Here is a 20,869-nt window from a genome sequence, read left to right on the forward strand (position 1 = left end):
TTTTGTCGTGTTTGTGCCGAGTCTGTCTGGTTCTGTTGTACTGCATGTAAGTGTGGAATTCTACTTTGGTATGATTATTAATGACTGCAAATAACATATTCAGACGGTGGATTTTTCGACGAGATTCCAAGGTGGGAAGACCGGAGTGGCTAAGAAGATCAGATATCGATACCTGTGGTGTGTAGGCGTGGAGTATCAATCGCAGTGCCTTTCACTGAACCCGCTCAACACTTTTTACATTTGTTTTAGTGTGCGGATCCCAGATCGCGTCAGCATATTCCAGTAGGGGACGCACGAGCGAAGTATAAGCTACAAGTTTTGTTTTAGTGGTTGCATGTTTTAACCGGTGTCTTATAAGCCATAGTCTTTTGGATGCCACTGAAACTATGTTTTTAATGTTGGGGCTCCAACTGAGGTTCAAGCTGATCGTTACGCCAAGATACTTAAATCGTTCTACTGGTTCCAGAGAAGCGCTGTTAATTTTGTAAGAATACTTCAGTGGATCTTTCTTTCGGGTTAACGTCATTTCTTTGCATTTCGTGACATTTATTGTCATCGACCAGTTCTGGCACCAATCACTAACGGCACACAAGTAGTTATTTATAATGAGCTGGCCACCTTCGGTAAGAATTGTGTGATAAATTACGCAGTCATCTGCAAAAAAAAAATAGGCCCGCAAAGGTGAGTCAAGCTTTAGGTCATTTAAATACATAAGAAAAAGAAGCGGCACAAGGACTGAGCCCTGTGGCACTCCTGATAATACTGGAGCGATGGGTGAGCTTGAACTGGATATCTGGACGTACTGTTGCCGGTGAGATAAGTATGAATCAAGCCACTGTAAAATTTGTTGATTCTGTAAGATGTGTCTAAGTTTTAGCAAAAGTTTACTATGCAGTATGCGGTCGAAGGCTTTTTCAAAATCCAGAAAAATGGCACCAATTTGTCCTGCTTTGTCAAAGGTTTTACAGAAAGCATTGGTAGTGTGAATTAACAGCGTCACAGTAGATAACCCGCGACGAAATCCATGTTGAGCTTCAGAAAAAACATTATTGTCTTCCAAGAATGAGGCAATGTGTTTGAAAACAAAGTGTTCCATCACTTTACCTGCGGTGCACAACAGGCTAATTGGCCTGTAATTAGCGACATGGAACTTGGTACCAGATTTGTACACAGGAATAACCTTAGCCAGTCTCCAATCACTGGGGATGTCACCCCCTTGTAGAGTAGTACGGAAAATAATAAAAAGGAATTTTGAATACCATTCCTCGTATCTCGAAAGAAACGTTTTCGGAATATCATCTGGTCCAGAGGATTTCTTTGTATTCAGGTGTAGAAGGGCGGAAAAAAGGCCTTCTTCGCTTATGCTAATATCAGCTACCTGGAAGCTGGTTGATCTGAAATTGGTAGATGGAACACTACCACGCAGGAACACAGAAGAAAAATAGTCGTTGAATGTTGCCGCTATTCGTTGTCTTTCACTAACGTCCACGTCATTTATTGTCAATTGGTGTATGGGGTCCTTTTATGAATTTGATGACTCCAAAATTTTCGCTCGTCATTAATGTGGAAGTTGTGCAGTTTGCAATGAAGAAAGGAAGAGAATGACATACCGATCATCATCAAGGGCGGAGGGCACGAGACCGGCACTCGAACACCACCATCTTGTTCTCCCTGCTCACTGTTCCAAGCTACCGCCCGTTTGTTGGACTCGCTCAATAAACTTCCTTACATTTGGTGGATCGTGCTGGGTACGCACATCGTCGGCACCCTGGAACTTCGATCCCGCACGTTGCACTCGACCATACAAGCTGACGCAACCCAAGAGCCGCCACCTCTCCCGGCCGTTGGTCCCGGCCCGGTTCGCCAGCGAGACCCCCGGTATTTTCGGGTTCGGAAGACCAGGACGTCGAGGACTGGCTGTCGTCCTACGAAAAAGTTAGTGGACCCGACAAGTGGCATGACGCTGCTAAGTTGAGTACCGCCAACTTTTACTTGGCTGGCGTGGCGAAGCTGTCGTATACGAACCACGAATCGGAATTTGAAAACTGGTCTACTTTCAAGGAGGCAATATCTGCCATTTTCGGTCGCTCTGCCGTGCGGAAGTTACGCGCCGAGCAACGGCTGCGCACACGGGCACAAGAACCGAATGAAACTTTTACCGCCTATATTGAGGACGTAATCGATTTCTGCAGGCGCGCCGATGCCTCAATGAGCGAAAGTGCCAAAATACAGCATATTATGAAGGGCGTCGACGACGATGTCTTTCAGATGCTTCTTGCGAAGTCTCCTGGCACTGTGTCTGAAGTTGTAACTCTTTACCACAGCTATGACGAGTTGAAAAGGCAGCGGGCTCTCACACGACGTTCATCTCAGACGTACAATCAACCGCTCGCTGCACTGGACATCATGCCTGACCAGTCATACCTTATCGCACAAATGAAAGAATTTGTGCGTGAGGAGGTGGCCCGTCAGTTGTCTCTCCTGCCGTTTGCTCAGCGTCAGGAGCTCCCACAACAGCAGCAATTGCAGCGACCAATCCCGTTGGCTCCCGTGCTTCGACACGTCATTCAAGAGCAGATTTCCGAGGCCATGCCGGTGCCCATTCAGCAGCAACCTGTCGCCGCACCTCTTAGTTACGCTGAGGTAGTAAAGTGGCAGCAGCTTCAACAGCCCTCACCAACCCATGGTGTGTCGTATGCTGCAGCGCCGATTCAGCCGTCTGTGACATGGGCTGCTCCCATCCCTGCAAATCCCTGGCGAATGCGCGACAACCAGCCGATCTGTTTTGCATGCGGTGGCCCTGGTCATATCGCCCGATTCTGCCGCCGTCGCGCGCCAGGATACTCAGATGCCCGTTCACCAAACTACATGAATCGTCCCGGCTCTCGTTATGAAAGTCCGGGTCCGCAAACAAGCACGTCTTCGCGTGACTATCCGCCACCCACGTCTCGTCGCTCACCTTCACCCCGTCGCCGCTCCTTGTCGCCCATGCGTCGTCGACCAGCCCCTGAAAATGAGGGAAACTAGCCCCCACAGTTCGTGAGGCAAGAACTGCGCTGTCGAAATGCTCAAGTCCTCGAACTTTGCCGTCGAATATTGTCGAAGTTTTCGTAGAAGGCACCCGTGCATATGCTCTTGTCGATACCGGTGCTGCCGTTTCTGTTATAGACGCCACACTTTGCCGCAAGCTTCGGAAGGTGACCACGCATCTTGAGATGATGCCCTTACGTACAGCGAATGTAGACCCTGTTCGGCCTATAGCTACCTGCACTGCTCGATGTATTATAGCTAAACAACACTACATTGTTGAATTTATCGCCCTCTTATCTTGCTCGCACGACATCATACTTGGCTGGGACTTTCTATCGTATAATCACGCCGTTATTGATTGTGCCAGATCTGAACTTGAGCTCTTCCCGTTGTGTGACCAGTCCTACAACCCCGCTCATCAAGCCATACAGAATAGTCGTCACAGAAGACACAGAAATTCCGCCGACAGCAGCTGTTTTGCTCCCCGTGTTCTGCAACAGCATACGTGATGAAGCTGCATTCTTTGAACCATCACGCTTTCTTCTAAATCGGAAGCCACTTCTTTTGCCTTATTCGACCCTCTCTATTTCGAATGGAACAAGCGCTCTCTGCCTCACAAACCCTCTTCCATATCCCATCAGACTGCTTAAAGGTGAATCCCTCGGATGCGTGCAGCCCATTGCTATCGGCCAAATTTTTTCCGTGCAGCAAAATTCAGCTCGACGCGACCTCGACGTCATCAGTGCTCTTACTCCTTCTGGTGTTCCAGCTGCCGACCTATTCGATTCGTCGATCGCAGATGGACTGTCACCATTTGAACGCTCTGCTCTTCTCCAGCTGCTCTACCAGTTCCGCGACTCTTTCGATGTTGCCCAACGTGCCCTTGGCCGAACTTCTACCATTGTTCACAACATCGAAACCGGCTCCAAGTCTCCAGTGCGACAACGCCCTTACCGCGTCTCCAACGCGGAACGTCAAGTTATTACCGACCAGGTTGACGATATGCTTAAACGCGACGTTATTCGCCCTTCACAAAGTCCGTAGGCATCCCCTGTGGTTCTCGTTAAAAAGGTGGATCAATTCACTTGTGCGTGGATTACCGGCGCCTAAACAAGGTCACTCGAAAAGACGTGTATCCTTTACCCAGAATTGACGATACCTTTGATTGCCTACAAGGTGCCGAGTTTTTTGCGTCGTTAGATTTGCGTTCCGGGTATTGGCAGGTGCCTTTAGCAGAGGCCGACCGTTCAAAGACAGTCTGCGTCACGCCCGACGGTCTATATGAATTCAATGTCATGCCCTTCGGCCTCTGCAATGCGCCTGCCACCTTCGAACGCATGATGGACTCGATTCTGCGGGGTTTGAAGTAGCAGATGTGTCTCTGCTATCTCGACGACATCGTTGTCTTTGCGCCAGATTTCGCAACCAATCTCGAACGCCTCAACCACGTCCTGACGTGTGTGAAAACCGCTTAGCTGCGACTAAATTTCAAGAAGTGCCGTTTAGCTGCGCGAAAACTTACAATTCTTGGTCACGTCATATCAAAGGATGGTGTGCTTCCGGACCCAGCTAAATTACGTGCCGTGACTGAGTTCCCCAAACCGACGATTCTAAAGCAGTTACGAAGCTTCATAGGGTTATGCTCCTACTTTCGTTGGTTTGTGCGCAACCTCGCCTCTATAATTGCGCCTTTGACCCAACTTCTAAGCAGCGCCTCCAATATCTCGTCATGGTCTTCTGAGTGTGACCAAGCCTTCTCCACCCTTCGCCGTCTCCTGACGTCACCACCTATACTGCGCCACTACGATCCTACGGCCGCAACTGAGGTGCACACAGACGCCAGCGGTGTCGGCCTCGGTGCTGTTCTCGCGCAATGAAGGCCTGGGTTCGCAGAGTATGTCGTCGCATACGCGAGCAGAACGCTCACCAAGGCTGAATCAAACTATAGCGTCACCGAGAAAGAATGCTTGGCAATAGTCTGGGCGCTTGTCAAGTTCCGCCCTTACTTATATGGTCGCACGTTTGATGTAGTTACGGACCATCATGCATTATGTTGGTTGTCTTCGTTGTAGGATCCGTCAGGTCACCTTGCCCGCTGGGCTCTTCGACCTCAAGAGTTTGATATCCGCGTTATATATCGTTCCGGACACAAGTATGCCGATGCTGATAGACTGTCGCGGTCACAACCATCCACCGAAACTGCGTCCATATCCACTATAGACCACCCATTGTCAGCTCTTGACGTCAAGAGCGCTTGTCAAGTTCCGCCCTTACTTATATGGCCGCACGTTTGATGTGGTTACGGACTATCATGCATTATGTTGGTTGTCTTCGTTGAAGGATCCGTCAGGTCACCCTGCCCGCTGGGCTCTTCGACTTCAAGGGTTTGACACCCGCGTTATATATCGTTCCAGACGCAAGCATGCCGATGCTGATGCACTGTCGCGGTCACCACTATCCACCGAAACTGCGTCCATATCCACTATAGACCACCCATTGTCAGCTCTTGACGTCACCACCGTCTCCTCTGCACAGTGCCACGATCCCTGGATCGCTTCGCTTCTTGACGTTTTATACGGGAACCCACTCTTTCGACCACTCGACCACTGCGACGCCAAGCTTCGCACTTCAGCATCAGCGATGGCCTCTTGTACCGGCGCAACTACTCACCATATGGTAGGAAGTGGCTCCTAGTTATCCCCCGAACGCTTCGCTCTACAATCTGCGCTTCCTTTCACTCCGACGCGCAGTGTGCTCATGGTGGTGTCTTCAAGACCTATGAACGCTTACGGAAAAGGTACTACTGGCGCGGAATGTTTCGCTTTGTCCGCAAGTTCATTCGCGTCTGCCACGAGTGTCAGCGACGAAAAAAACCACCGAATCCTGCCGCAGGTTCATTGCAGCCCCTTCCATGCCCAGAACGCCCATTAGACGGCGTTGGAATTGACCTTTATGGACCTTTACCTTTGACCATGGCGGGAAACCGATGGGCTAACATTGCTGTCGACCACCTTAAACGATACGCCGAAACCACTGCTCTTCCCACGGCGACAGCACAGGACGTCGCCTCTTTCATCCTCAAGCGTTTTGTGCTTCGGCACGGTCCTCCTCGCGAACTCCTCAGTGACCGTGGCCGCGTATTTCCCTCCGATGCAATTCAAGCACTTCTCTACCAGTGCAACATTGTACATCGGACGTGTACTGCCTACCACCCTCAGACGAACTGTCTCACTGAGCGGTTTAGTCGGACTCTGGGCGACATGCTTGCGACACATGTTGCGTCTGATCAATCAAACTGGGACCTGGTTCTTCCATTTGCGACATACGCGTATAACACCGCTACGCAAGTCACAACCGGGTTTTCCCCCTTCTTCCTTTTTGTACGGTCGCCAGCCGACGCACACTATCGACACGTTGCTGCCATACGCACCAGATACTTCAGAGTGCACGCCCGCGTCAGCAGCGGCCCGTTACGCTGAAGATTGCCGGCAACTAGTCAAGCGCTTTACTACAGCCGGCCAACAACGCCAAAAAAACGCCTGCGATGACGATCACTCTCCTGCCGCAACATTCGCTCCTGGAGAACTTGTGTGGCTGCTTGTACCACCCTGCGCCCCTGGCTTGTCGTCCAAACTGCTCCCAAATTAACATGGTCCCTACCGCGTCGTCGAGCGTACTTCCCCCGTAAACTATGTCATTGAACCTCTTACGCTGCAAGGCGACCGTCGTCGACGTGGACGTGGTGTTGTTCACGTAGACCACCTCAAGCCGTACTTCGACCCTCTTGTACCCACCTGTTAGATCGCCAGAATGGCTCCACCTTTCTCGACGGGGGCAATTGCAATGAAGAAAGGAAGAGAATGACATACCGATCATCATCAAGAGCGGAGGGCACGAGACCGGTGCTCGAACACCACCATCTTGTTCTCCCTTGCTCACTGTTACGAGCTACCGCCCGTTTGTTGGACTCGCTCAATAAACTTCCTTACAAGTTTTACATTAATGAATTGGAATTTCGATTGACCTATTTTCTTTCTTAGCCCTCTACGAAGTGACGCCACAGTACTGCGTGCAACCCTCGAAATGTTACGGTAAAGTCTGCTTATACGCGACGTTTTAGGTTAAATATTTCTCGAGTAATCCATGGACTGTGGCTATGAATTTTCTTTTACCTCAGCGGGACGTACCGATGAATACACTTATGTACAGTACTTTTAAAATGCAACAACAATTCATTTGAATTTGTGTGGCCTTCACTGTACCTTGCAAAAGAATTGTCGTATTCTTGTTCAAGAAGATCTAAAATACTCTCGTCTTCATCGATATTGAAATCATAAAGTTGCTTTGTTGCTTGGCGTGTGATTGGTCGTGCCATATTGGTTTTGAAAAGCACTAAATCGTGGTCGGATATACCAGGCATAGTATCAACCGTGGAACCCAGCCTTTCAATAGCATCAGACACAAATGCAATGTCTAGAAGTGAGCCCGTGGTAGCGGTAACCCGCGATGGTTCAGCCACAACCTGCTTCAAATTAAAAGAAAAAGCAATATCGAGTAGCAAATCAGAATGCCGGCATGAAGATGAGACTCTCAAGGATTCCTAGTTGATTTTTGGTAAGTTAAAATCACCACACAAAATAACATGTGCATATCGTTTTTCGTGTTCATTCAAAAAGTCATACAGCGTCTCAAGCATATCTAAATCTGAATTTGGTGGCCAGTAAACGGCGCCAATAAAGATGCTGTGTTTGCAAGTATGAAGTCGTATGTAGACCACTTCTATGCTAGTATGGTGCGGTACAAGCGTATAATCTGTTGCTTTCTTTATCACGATGGCTACCCCACTTCCTCTAGAACTGCGGTCATGGCGGATAATTTCGTGTGAATCGGTTATCACATCCTTATCGGATATGTTATCATAGAGCCACGTTTCGGTGAGCACTGCAACATCGGGCTCATACGTTAAAAGAAGACCTTTGAAGTGTTCAGTTTTATTCAGGATGCTGCGGGCAATAATCTTCAGAACAGAGAACTCGCTTTGAACTGTGTCTGTACGGCCTAAATTGCGGCTCTTAAGCGGACTCTTTCTTTCTGAAGTTACAGTTAGGCCGTCATTGTGAAGCTAGCGGGGCTATTTTATAATGAGTGTCGTCCCATTGGAACAGTTTACCATTTATTTCGATCTTGTCGAATGACAGCATGACCTTGGCACCTTTCTTCCTGTGTTCAGTAGCAGCAGCCCCGAGCTTCTTTCGGATTGATTGTACCCGCAGGGAGAAATCTTCCGACATACTATAAGCTGCGCTTCTCAGTTTGTTACAATTTTTCAAAATATTGGCCTTATCCCTGCCATCCATAAGTTTGACTATGACTGGTTGGCACCTGCCCTCGGCTGGGCGGCCAATTCAATGAATACGCTCGATAGCCACGTTTGGAACCACGTTTAGCCAGAATGCTTTTAAACAAGACCTGGTCGAGGGATTGCCGATTTTCTTCGGACGATTCTTTTATGCCATATACAATCAAGTTCTCTCTTCTACTCCTATCCCCCAAGTCGTCTATTTTCAACGCCAGGTTTTCGACTTCAGACTGAAGCTCATCAACTTTGCTCGTGTGATTAGTCACCGTAGCAGAAATATCGTCAAGCTTCTTGTCTATTGCAAACAGCTTAATACTTGTTTCGTTAATATTGCTGTTAGTAGCTTGCACAGGTTGGTTAAATTCATCATCATCATCATCATCATCATCATCATCATCATCAGCCTAGTTACGCCCACTGCAGGGCAAATGCTTATCCCATAATATTACAACCACCCCAGTCATGTACCAATTGTGGCCACGTTGTCCCTGCAAACTTCTTAATCTCATCCGCCCAGCTTACCGTCTGCCGCCCCCTGCTACACTTCCGTTCTCTTAGAATCCAGTCCGTAACCCTTTATGACCATCGGTTATCTTCCCTCCTCATTACACGTCCTGCCCATGCCCATTTCTTTTTCTTGATTTGAACTAAGATGTCATTTAGTCGCGTTTCTTCCCTCACCAAGTCTGCTCTTTTCTTACCTCTTAACGTTACACCCATCATTATTCTTTCCGTAGCTCGTTGCGTCATCCTCAATTTAAGCAGAACCCTTTTCGTAAGCCTCCAGTTTTCTGCTCCATACGTGAGTACCGGTAAGACACAGCTGTTTTATACTTTTCTCTTGAGGGATAGTGGCAACCTGCCCTTCACGATTTGAGAACGCCTGCCAAACGCACCCCAGCCCATTCTTATACTTCTGATTATTTCAGTCTCATGAACCGGATGCGTGGTCACGACCTGCCCAAAGTAGATGTATTCTCTTACCATCCAAGCCCTGCAAAAGTGATGTCCAGCGGAGCTGTTACAAAATCACTATTACAACGCCAAGGGTGGTACGCAAAGCTTTATTCAGAGTTCGGATGCTTGTTTTTACCTTGTTCTTTATTCAAACGCATCCACTGTATTGTGTGTTGTATGCGTGATTCCAATGAATGTTTGCACTGTTCGCTTCTCTTCGCTGAGCGCTTATAGCATCAGCCCTACGTGAGTATCAGCCATTGCATTTTGCGCTTGCTTACGGGGCTATGAACCATTGTTTACGGGAGTATAAACCATTGCTAAGGATGACAGATGCTTGTTTTCACCTTGTCCTTTATGGAAGCGTGCGCTGTTTTGTAGGTTGTAGGCATGATTCCATTGAATGTATGCATTGCTCGCTTCACATCATCATCATCATCATCATCATCATCATCATCATCATCATCATCATCAGCCTGGTTACGCCCACTGCAGGGCAAAGGCCTCTCCCATACTTCTCCACTAACCCGGCCTTGTGCTAATTATGGCCATGTTGTCCCTGCAAATTTCTTAATCTCATCCGCCCACCTAACTTTCTACCGGCCCCTGCTACGCTTCCCTTCCCTTGGAATCTAGTCCGTAACCCTTAATGACCATCGGTTATCTTCACTCCCCATTACATGTCCTGCCCATGCCCGTTTCGTTTTCTTGATTTCTACTAAGATGTCATTACCTCGCGTTTGTTCCCTTACCCGATCTGCTCTTTTCTTATCCGTGAACGCTACCCCCATCATTCTTCTTTCCATACCTTGTTGCGTCGTCCTGAATTTAAGTAAAACCTTTTCGTAAGCATCCAGGTTTCTGCCCTGCACTTGAGTACTGGTAAGACACAGCTGTTGTACACTTTTCTCTTGAGGGATAATGACAACCTGCTGTTCATGATCTGCGAATGCCTGCCAACTGCACCCCAGCCCATTCTTATTCTTCTGATTATTTCAGTCTCGTGATCCGGATCCGCAGTCACTACCTGTCCTAAGTAGAGGTATGATGGATCAGCGGTCATTACATGCCCTTACTAGATGTATTCCCTTACCACTTCCAGTGCCTCGCTACCTATCGTAAACTGCTGTTCTCTTCCGAGACTGCTAAACATTGCTTTAGTTTTCTGCAGATTAATTTTTATACCCACTCTTCTGCTTTGCCTCTCCAGGTTAGTGAGCATGCATTACAATTGATACCCTGAGTTACTAAGCAAGACAATATCATCAGCGAATCGCAAGTTACTAATGTATTCTCCCTTAACTCTTATCCCCGATTCTTCCCAATCCATGTCTGTGAATACCCCTTGTAAACACGCTGTGAATAGCATTAGGGAGGTTGTGTCTGTCTGCTTGACGCATTTCTTTATTGGGATTTGGTTGCGTTCTTTATGGAGGACTATGGTGGCTTTGGAGCCGCTATAGATATCTTTCAGTGTTTTTACATACGGCTCGTCTACACCCTGATTCCATAATGCCTTCATGACTGCTGAGGTTTCGACTGAATCAAACGCTTTCTCATAATCAATGAAAGCTATATATAAGTGTTGATTATATTACGCACATTTCTCGATCACCTGACTGATAGTGTGAATATGGTCTGTAGTTGAGTAGCCGTTACAAAAATCCTACCTTTTCCTTTGGTTTACAGAAGTCTAAGGTGTTCCTGATTCTATTTGCGATTAGCTTAGTAAATACTTTGTAGGCAATAGACAGTAAGCTGATCGGTCTATAAGTTTTGAAGCCTTTGGGGTCCCCTTTCTTATGCATTTGGATTATGTTGGTGTTCTGCCGAGAATCTGGTACGCTCGATGTCATGAGGCATTGCGTATACATGGTTGCCAGTTTTCCTAGAACAATTTGCCTACCATACTTCAACAAATCTTCTGCTACCTGATCCTCCCCAGCTGCCTTCCCCCTTTGCATAGCTCCCATTGCTTTCTTAACTTCTTTCGGCGTTACTTGTGGGATATAAAATTCCTATAGATTATTCTCTCTTCCATTATCTTCATGGGTGCCACTGGTACTGTTTAAATCTCTATAAAAATCCTCAGCCACTTGAACCATCTCATCCATATTAGTAATGATATTGCCGGCTTTGTCTCTTAAGGCATACATCTGATTCTTGCCTATTCCTGGTTTCTTCTTCAGTGCTTTTAGGCTTCCTCCGTTCCTGAGAGCATGTTCAATTCTGTCCATGTCATACTTCCTTATGCAAGCTACCTTACGCTTGTTAAGTAACTTGGAAAGTTCTGCCAGTTCTATTCTAGCTGTAAGGTTAGAGGGTTTCCTACATTTGCGTTTCTTGATCAGATGTTTCGTCTCCTGCGATAGCTTACTGGTATAATGTCTGACGAAGTTACCACCAGCTTCTATTGCACGATCCTTAATGATGCCCCTCAGATAGTCATTCATTGCTTCAACATTAAGTTCCTTTTCCTGAGTTAAAGCCGAATATTTGTTCTGTAGCTTGATCCGGAATTTCTCTATTTTCCTTGTTACCGCTTATTCATTGATCGGCTTCTAATGTACCAGTTTTTGACGTTCCCTCCTCAAGTCTAGGCTAATTCGAATTGTTACCATCCTATAATCACTACAGCGCACCTTGCCGAGGAGGTCCCCATCTTGTATACGATGCCAGGGATAGCGCAGATGCTGGCATCACATCCTGGCGCCATTCAGGCTCCTCTACGTCCACTTTCGGCTATCTCGCTTGTGGAAGAAGGTATTTATTACCCGCATATTATTCCGTTCTGCAAACTCTACTAATAACTCTCCTATGCTATTCCTAGTACCTATGCCATATTTCCCCACTGACTTGTCGCCAGCCTGCTTCTTTCCTACCATGGCATTGAAGTCGCCCATCTCTATTGTGTATTTTGTTTTGACTTTACCCATCGCCGATTACACGTCTTTATAGCAGCTGTCAACTTCCTGGTCATCATGACTGGATGTAGGGGCGAAGGCCTGTACGACCTTCAATTTGAACCTATGATTACGTTTCACAACAAGACCTGCCACCCTCTCGTTAATGCTATAGAATTGTTGTATATTACCAGCTATATGCTTATCAATCAGGAATCCGACTCCTAGTTCTTGTGTCTCCACTAAGCCCCAGTAGCACAGGACGTGCCCACTTTTTAGCACTGTATATGCTTCATTTGTCCACCTAACCTTCCCTTCGCTGAGCGCTTATAGGCTCTGCCCTACGTGGGTATGAGCCACTGTAATTGTCGCTTGCTTACAGTGCTATGAGTCATTTCTTGCGGGAGTATGAGCCATTGCTGATGGTGATAGATGCTTGTTTTCACCTTATTTTTTATTGAAACGTGCCCTGTTTTGTATGTTGTATGCGTGATTCCAATGAATGTATGCACTGCTCGCTTCACTTTGCGGAGCGCTTCTAGCCTCCGCATTACGAGCGTGATGAACCATTTATTATTTTTTTTGCTTGGAGGGGTATGCGCCAATGCTGATGATGATAAATTTTTTTCACGAACGAACCCAAAAAATGCCGACCACCGGGATGCTAACACCTTCGCTGTAAAAAATACTGAAGTGCGAAAATACGGACGAAGCAGCCGCCGAGGGTCCTTCCAATGCACTTGTCCTCCTATTTTCAGGATTTGTAGAAATACAGCGAAAGTATAATAAAAAGCCATGCACGTCCACAGCAAGAATGTTGCAGTAAGTTTTTAGCAACAATACGATTTTAAGTGAAAAGATAGAGGCAAATCAAAAGACACCCAAAAACTTTGTAAGTGACAGAACTCTGGTTATTTTACTTTATGTGGATGGCGGGGGGGGGGGGGGGGCGCTCTGCCTCTACAGGAAACATCGCGGGGGGGGGGGGGGGGACCGGGCCGCTCCAGCCATTTTTCCTTCTTGCCACCAATCTGTATGCTAATGCAACAAATTTTACCGTCTCTATACTTTTCGTTTTTGCGTCTTACGCCTTTGCGCTCAAATTCTGCTTCGTGCTTAGTGCATCGCTACATTCACTACCTAATCTTGTTTGGGGCTTCCCTCCAGACGCGCTTAAACAAATGCGTTGGTCACGCCGCAAATCGACTTGACATCCAACCAGTGTTGCTACACTATCGCGAAAATGCATGCCGTCACGCAGAAAGGCGCCTGTGCAGCAAATTGGGTGCAGTTCGCGGTAGATGTCAATGACTATAGAATCAATCGGCGCAGCTTGTGTCCAAATTGCTTACTGCAAGCATTGCCCTTTCTTTTGCATGCCTCCGCTTTTAGAACTCTGCCACCATGCACACTGCGACTTGCACTTTCAGCGAAAGATTCTGCAGGTCGGTAGCTCCTTTGGCTATTAGCTTCACGATTGCTGTCCCCTTCCTTGCAGTTCGTCAAACACTCAGCCCATTATCAGCGCTAGGTGCCTGTCCACCGTTGTGTCCCAAAAGTGTTCCTTAGCATTCGCTATCACTTCGGTAGTCGGTTATCCCGGAAGCGCGCTAATCTGGGCCCCCATAATGTAATAATATTCCAATATGTTTTTATTCCAACCTTCCGACGTCAAATTTGCGTAACCGCTTACACAAACGTCGGGCGGTCACCCTCAGGGTTGTTTGAACAGACCAACCAAACGCTCTCCTCGTCTATAGGAAGTCACTTTTGTTTGCTTGGAAAACAAATAACATTGCCTACACTGAGCTCCCTGTCTTATCTAATTGAGCTGGCGAGAGACGAGGAGCATGTTCAAGTGGAGAGGCACTCGATCGATTGGGGGGGGGGGGGGGGGCAGAGCCATTGCACTGAAAATTGATAAATGGATTTATAGGGTGGTGTCCGCCTCTGCGATTGCTCTGCTTTCTCTTACTTAGCTTGCAGTGGCTGGTTGAAAATCGTGGCGGCATCCAACGGAAGCTTAAGAATGACGCTAAAACACATCCTCAGCAAAGAAAAATTGGCAGAACGAGGTCGTAAACGTGCCGAAAGTGCTCGCACACATTACACGGCCACACAAAAAGTTATATTATACGCAAATAAACATAATTTCTCCGGCAGGTGCGAGTAGCCAGTGCCTGAGCGATCGGCGGCAGCCATCTTTTATTCCTTTCGGAACGGGGGCAGCCTTCGGCTATGCAGAAGAAAAATCAGCCTTGTTCGGCATATTAATACATCTTTCACGCGTACACGTCACTGACGGGTGAGTTTTTGCGGTTTTGTGACATCGCGTGACAGGCAGGGGAAGTGGTAGCAGCCCGCAAACTTTTGACCTATAGCCGAGGGATAATGGCGAAAAGACGTCAATTCAGAAATAACCATTTTCCTTTTGTTCGGTCATATCATGCGTAATCACTGTGTACACGTCATAGCAGATGGGGAGCTATCGTGGTTTTCGTGACGTGGCGTGACAGATAGGTGAAGGGGGGGGGGGGGGTCCAAAAAAGTTTTTGACCAATCGCGGAGGACTGATTGCAGATTTCGAATAGAAATGTTTGGAAGAGTTTTACGTTATAGCGCCCCAGTGCGGGGGTTCGTTGAGGGCCTGCACGGCAACTACGATAGCTATAACGGTAATCCGAACAAGATGTCATCGGCATCTCATTTTCCGAGACGCTTGTTGACTGACTTGACACCGGAATTGCATTGATTCCAGTGGCTGCGATTTTACAAGGGGCACCCGAGTGCAATATTGCCAAGCGTAATGCAGCTCGGAAGCATGCGGCATCAAAGCGAGGATGACGCAGCACTGGCAAATCCATTGTTACACGCTCTTTCTGCAAGGTAACTCAGAACGTGAAAGCGGCTGATTTGTGGCAGTTTCTTCGAAGCGACCAACACGGGTTGGCAAGAATATCGTATATGACAATTTCACCAAGGTGTGCTACCTGTGTGCGTGCACCGTGATTGTGGCGCCACCACGTCAGCGGTAATAGCAGTCGCGTGTGCCGCCTGTGATGACCTGCGCCAGTTGCAAATTCCGCTGCATGGCTGCCACTGCACCCTGTACTGGCTCTCTGATATACTGTCGTGATGTCAAGCATAGCTAAATTTTTAAAGTAAAACGAAAGCAATGCGAAAAGGGCTTCTGATGGATGACAAACACGATGAGAAGTTCCTCGCGTTCTAAAAAAAATTTGTTTTTCTGGTGATTGGCGATTTTAACGATTTGAAATCAGAATGAACGGTAGCGCACAGATACCCCTGCAGTGCATATGCAATTTTGCTAATTCGTGAGGGTGTTCTTGAATAGCCACACCGACTGATTTTTGGTTGAATGAATAACACGCACAGAGTAATAGGAAGGGCCGTTTTTTTAACGTTAGTTTTGGATTGTCTGGCGTTGTGCTGGGCCTCCTTTCCAGAAATTTCTCGCAATACGTTACGGTGCGATGAGCTGTGCATTGTGTACCCATGTATGGTGCAGTGGTGATTCAATTTCGCTGCTAAGCACGAAGTCACGGGATGAAACCGCGGCAGCGGTTACCTCAAACGGAAGGGGGGAGGATGCAGGAACGTCCTCGTGCCGTGCAGTGGATGCACGTTAAAGAGGAGCAGGTAGTCCAAATTTCCAGAAACGTCCCTCACTACGGTGAGCCTCATGTTCAGATAGTAGGTTCCGCACGTAAAGCAGCAGAATTTTCTTTTTCCTAGTTACCTATATATAGCAGGTCTGGACTTAAGGGAAACGTGCTCTTATCGTAGATGCCTATGACAAGCACGACGTTTACGTATAATTCATGATGCCAATGTCGGTATCAAGGCAGTGTCAAACCAGACAGCACTCCTAACTAATACTGCAGTGAAATAAGTACTCCGCTTTGCTGGTGGTCTAAAACGTTGCACAGTGACATAACCGTTAACTTGCCGTACTTTTATGATTTTGCGCCCATAAGACTGACCTGATACAAAATTTTCTGAAACATTGTTTTTGGAAAAAATGACACAAGGGACTCTATAACGTAAAACTATTCCAATATGTTTTTATTCCAAGCTCCTTACGTGAAATTTACGTAACCGCCGACATAAGCATAGGGCGGGGACCCGTGCCTCGTTTATAGGAGGTCGCTTTTGTTTGCTTTCCAAACGAAAGTATTGCCTACATTGAGCGGTTTTTCTTATCTTATTGGCTGACAGGAGGCGAGGAGCACGCACAAGTGGAGCGGGTTTCGATGGGGCCGAGCCAATGCAACTAAAATAGATAACCAGTTAAAGAAGGATGTGCCAGGGTCTGCAATAGGTCCGCTTTCCCTTACTTAGCTTATGGTGGCTTGTATAAAATTGCGGATGCCTGGAGCGGACCGTTCAAAATGCTGCTAAAACAGATCCCCAGGAAAGAAAAGTTGGCAGAGTGATGTCATATGCATGCCGAAGGAGCTAAATAACGTTACACTGCCACGAAACAAGTTTATCTATACGCAAAAAAAAAACTCACTGGCAGAGGCGAGTGGCCAGTGCATGAGCGATCGGCGGGCAGCCATCTTGTATTCCTTTTGGAACGGTGCAGAAGCAGAGCCTCATTAAAGCACACCGTAGAGTGTCGCAAGCGGTCAAACGTGACGTCAGCACTACTGTGCCCGTTGCGCTAGCATTGCCACTATGACATTGCTCGATGTCGCGGGTTTGATCCCGACCGCTGCATTCGCATTTCAACGGTGACGAAATAAAGAATGATTCAGCACATATATTCAGTAACGCGTGAAAGTACACCATGGTGTCAAAATCAGTCCGGAGGCCGCCACCACGGCGTGCCCCATAATCCCATTGTGGGTTTGACGCGTACTGCCCCATAATTCAAATAACGTTTGATATTTGTTCCACGACGCGATGTGCTGTGCGAGTTGATGGCAATACTAAGCCCACACAAAGGTTATGAAACATGTTGCACAACAACGCCTCAAGCAAACACCTCTGTGTGTGTGTTCTGTGATACGCAGACAAGCATCAGCGATGCACATAAGGTAATGTTTAACATCAACTCACCACTGTAGTCTTAGTCTAAACGCTTAAGAAATTAAACATTCACCGTCAACATCACCGTTAAACATCGTCAATCAAAGGAAACAGCACAGAAAGCTTCATAGAACAATATTTCTACATTGCGCGGGATATGCATAATTTCTTTAGACAGACGTTGGTTTCAATTTTCACGTTGTCACGGAGTGTAAAACAGAGCTGTACGTGAAAAAAAAAACATCATAGCAATTGATGATCATAGATCAATGATCAATGATGATCATTGATCATTGATGATCAATTGGTGATCATAGCAATTAAGTACACGACCTATAATTAGAATTAGGACGTAGGATGAAGAGTATGTCAAACAATAATTCAACCATGCTTAAATGTATAACTTGGCGCACCTAAATGAAATAAACACAAATGCTTTTTTTTCCTGCGTCTATTTGATGCACCGGAAAGTTCGACAGGTAGTGCATGTGTTGAGTTAGCCTTTAGTAGGTGACCTAAATATTGTTTTTTTTTTTATCGACAGCCTTAGAGCCATGGACAGACAATCTGTCGACCTCCAGCAGAAGTGGCTGGGATATTGGATGCTGTACGCCTTCGTCAACAGCTTTGAATGGATGTTTGTCAAAGCTCAAAAGAAGATGAAACGAATCTATATCCTCAAGGCAAGTAATAACAAACACAACTGCTCAACAAAGAGGAGGAGGCAACTACTACCCACTTCATGATATTGATTATGGTTCCCATGACACTCGCTGCTCGTGTGACGTTACCTTGACCCCAACGTGTCAGTGAAACTCTGTCCGCGGTTAACGCAGCTTATGGGTTCATTAACATTTAATAAAGCGAAATAAGGTACCCACATTGCCACAAGTAGAAAGAAACACACCTATGCAAACTTTTGCTCAGAAACATTCATTCTCATAAGTAATTTTTTTCTTATTATTATACCCTGTTATCTGCACATGCTGTATATTTAGTTCCACTCCCTTCTGTAACGCCTTCGGGCCTTGAAGGTACAATAAATAAATAAATAAATAAATAAATAAATAAATAAATAAATAAATAAATAAATAAATAAATAAAGATGCTCCGTAGAACTGCGATGTTTTCTTATTACATAGATTCCTTGCGAGAAAGCGAGATTTCAAAGTAATTAGGTTTTATTTCCAATGAGACGAAAATGGGGACTTAACCTGGCATACGGTTCAGCGAGTCAGCCTAGCGCGGCTTACCACGCTAGCATAAGACTTGTTGCTGCGCTTGAAATTGGAGACAATTTGCTTGGGGTAGGGTAAGAGGCACATCTTTATTACAGCTTAAAGGGACAGACAACGGCTCAGAACATGAATCGATATAACCCCGCTGATAGAATGACTCCCTATCGTAGTGGCTAAAACGAGCCATGCTTTTCTCATTAAGCGTCAATTTATATTTTGAATTCATTACTAAAAATCGCGACAAATGACATTTGGCGCTCCACGCAGCAAAAACATGAAGCTGTATAAGAGGTCCATCACGCGACCTTCTACTAGTGTACGCGGTTCCTGGTCTTTTTATTAGCATTCTAACTATAAATACCTTTGGTTATTATATGTTTTTCCTGACTTACAATGTGCAGATGAGCCTTCACCTTCATTTTCGATTAGTTGTCTCGGCTCGTCTATCGACAGAACAATGACAACGGGGGCCAGCCAGCAGTGACGTAGGCGTGTACTTGGGGAAAAACGTAGTACAAATATAAGAAGTGTCTGTACAACAACGCGTACTTATTGCACCAGCTTTTTATTTTAAAAATGGCTGAAAAGGTCAAAGTGTAAGTGGTTAACCACAGTTACACTCACTCCTGTGAAAGCAGAACGATGGGCGGCTTTCACGATTTGCGAGGCGGGCTATTGACATCACTCTCACTTCTCAGCGTTGCTGGACTAGGCACTCTTACTTTTCCGGAGGCTAAGCAGATGAAAAATCTGCTTACTAAATATCTACGCTCTTTTGGAAGTAACTGCTGCAGGGGGGAACACTAACGAGGCTTCGCGTACCGCCATAAAAACATGATCCTTAAAGGTTGGTTTAACTGTTCTTTTGATTTTTCAATTTTAGTAAATTTGGTACGCTGATCATTACAACATAATTTATATCCATTATTCTAGGGAAACTTAGTTTATTGTAGAGTCATAAAGAGGGTGGGGGGTGCCATGCTGGGCCGTCCCTCTACGCTCACAAAGGCTACTTGCGCTAAACAGAAATTATGCCTAAATATGCGCCTGACTGATTATTTTTCAATGTACTGCACTGAGCGTTTGTGGTGTGTGTCATTCTTCATATCCATCCTGTTTTATTGTACGCTGTTATATACTAAAATGTTAGAATGTACGAACTCTCCCAAATCGCATGTTTATTGTAATTGACACCGTAACATTTTCCCTGTGAACTTGCCACTATAGCTGTTGCCGTTAACTGCTCGTTTAAAGCTGCACTACTAGGACTGCCTAATTATATTAGCCCGTTGCTTGAATTTGACAGCACGAAGAAATGACTACAGTTGGTTGGTGGCTTCATTGTTGACATTCAAGAAGTTGGGTCATCACCCAGCGGTGCTATGCAGGATGCGCCGTGTTTCTCGTTCACCCGAGTTTTACCCGAATTTGCTCGACGGCAGTTAGTGAACGGAGATAGCGTGGAAGGCGCAAAAGCTACAGGCAAAAATAATGCAGACAAAAAGCCCCGCATGACAACATGAGCGCACCCTGCGCGGCACGCCGCCTCCACGTTTCAAGCGCAGCAGGCTGCACAACAAAACGCGCCAGCGCCACGTATTGTTATCAACGGATTATCGCAACTTAGCAATGCCGTGACTGTCCCGCTTTTTATCTGCGCACTGGCCGTGAGCCGCTTGCCACGCATTTCTCGGGCGTGTCATGGGCGTGCCTGCTCTTTCGGGCACTATCTTTCTATCCTCCGTCGAATGCGAACAGGGCACATGCGGCGCATTCTTGCTCCTACAATTTCGCTGAGTCGAATACGTTAAAATGCAACATGTAAAATGACAAACATTATTTCTTTAAGTATGTGTTTTTCGTTTTGAATGCTAGAAATTTCTGATGACAAACGGAGATTGAGCAAATTATTACATATTGCATTTCTTGCCACGAATGGCGACAGTGAGGCGAAAGCTAAGAAGCGGATGCATTGAAGCTGGTCGCACGCACGAGGGAGTTCATACGGTGAGAAGTCGCCTAGGGGCGCTGCAGTGCTATTCTCAATAACAAAAAAACAAAAAAGGAAAAATGAAATCAGGAAAGAAACAATTTATGATAACTCAAAGGGAAGCTCATTACTTTTTGGAGCAAGATCGGGATGCCTTGGAACACGCACTTATAGAGCGAGATATAAAAAGGAAGAAAAAGTATGTGCTTGCTGCGGTAAAGAGAGGGAAACTATGGGAAGCATGTCTTATTAGAATGTGAGGACGTCTACCAAGCGGTCGATTTAGGCACCGCTGGCCTCCTTGAAGCCCTTGGGCTCAGCGAGAGCAGTGAAAAAG

The 20,869-nt window shown here is 46.4% G+C and overlaps 1 protein-coding gene across 3 annotated transcripts in view; it reads left to right on the forward strand.

Moving 5' to 3' along the window:
- LOC135897880 (receptor expression-enhancing protein 5-like) overlaps positions 1–20,869 on the forward strand; it is a 142,263-nt gene that overhangs the window by 34,791 nt on the left and 86,603 nt on the right. For 2 of the 3 annotated variants that reach the window (XM_065426572.2, XM_065426571.1), the window contains 2 exons: positions 11,984–12,109; positions 17,849–17,987. In XM_065426572.2, the coding sequence (XP_065282644.1) occupies positions 11,984–12,109; positions 17,849–17,987 (265 nt within the window). The remainder of the gene's footprint in view (positions 1–11,983; positions 12,110–17,848; positions 17,988–20,869) is intronic. The other variant, XM_065426573.2, reaches the window with a different exon arrangement.

This window comes from Dermacentor albipictus, chromosome 2 (assembly GCF_038994185.2).
Source record: "Dermacentor albipictus isolate Rhodes 1998 colony chromosome 2, USDA_Dalb.pri_finalv2, whole genome shotgun sequence".
Classification (NCBI taxonomy): domain Eukaryota; kingdom Metazoa; phylum Arthropoda; class Arachnida; order Ixodida; family Ixodidae; genus Dermacentor; species Dermacentor albipictus.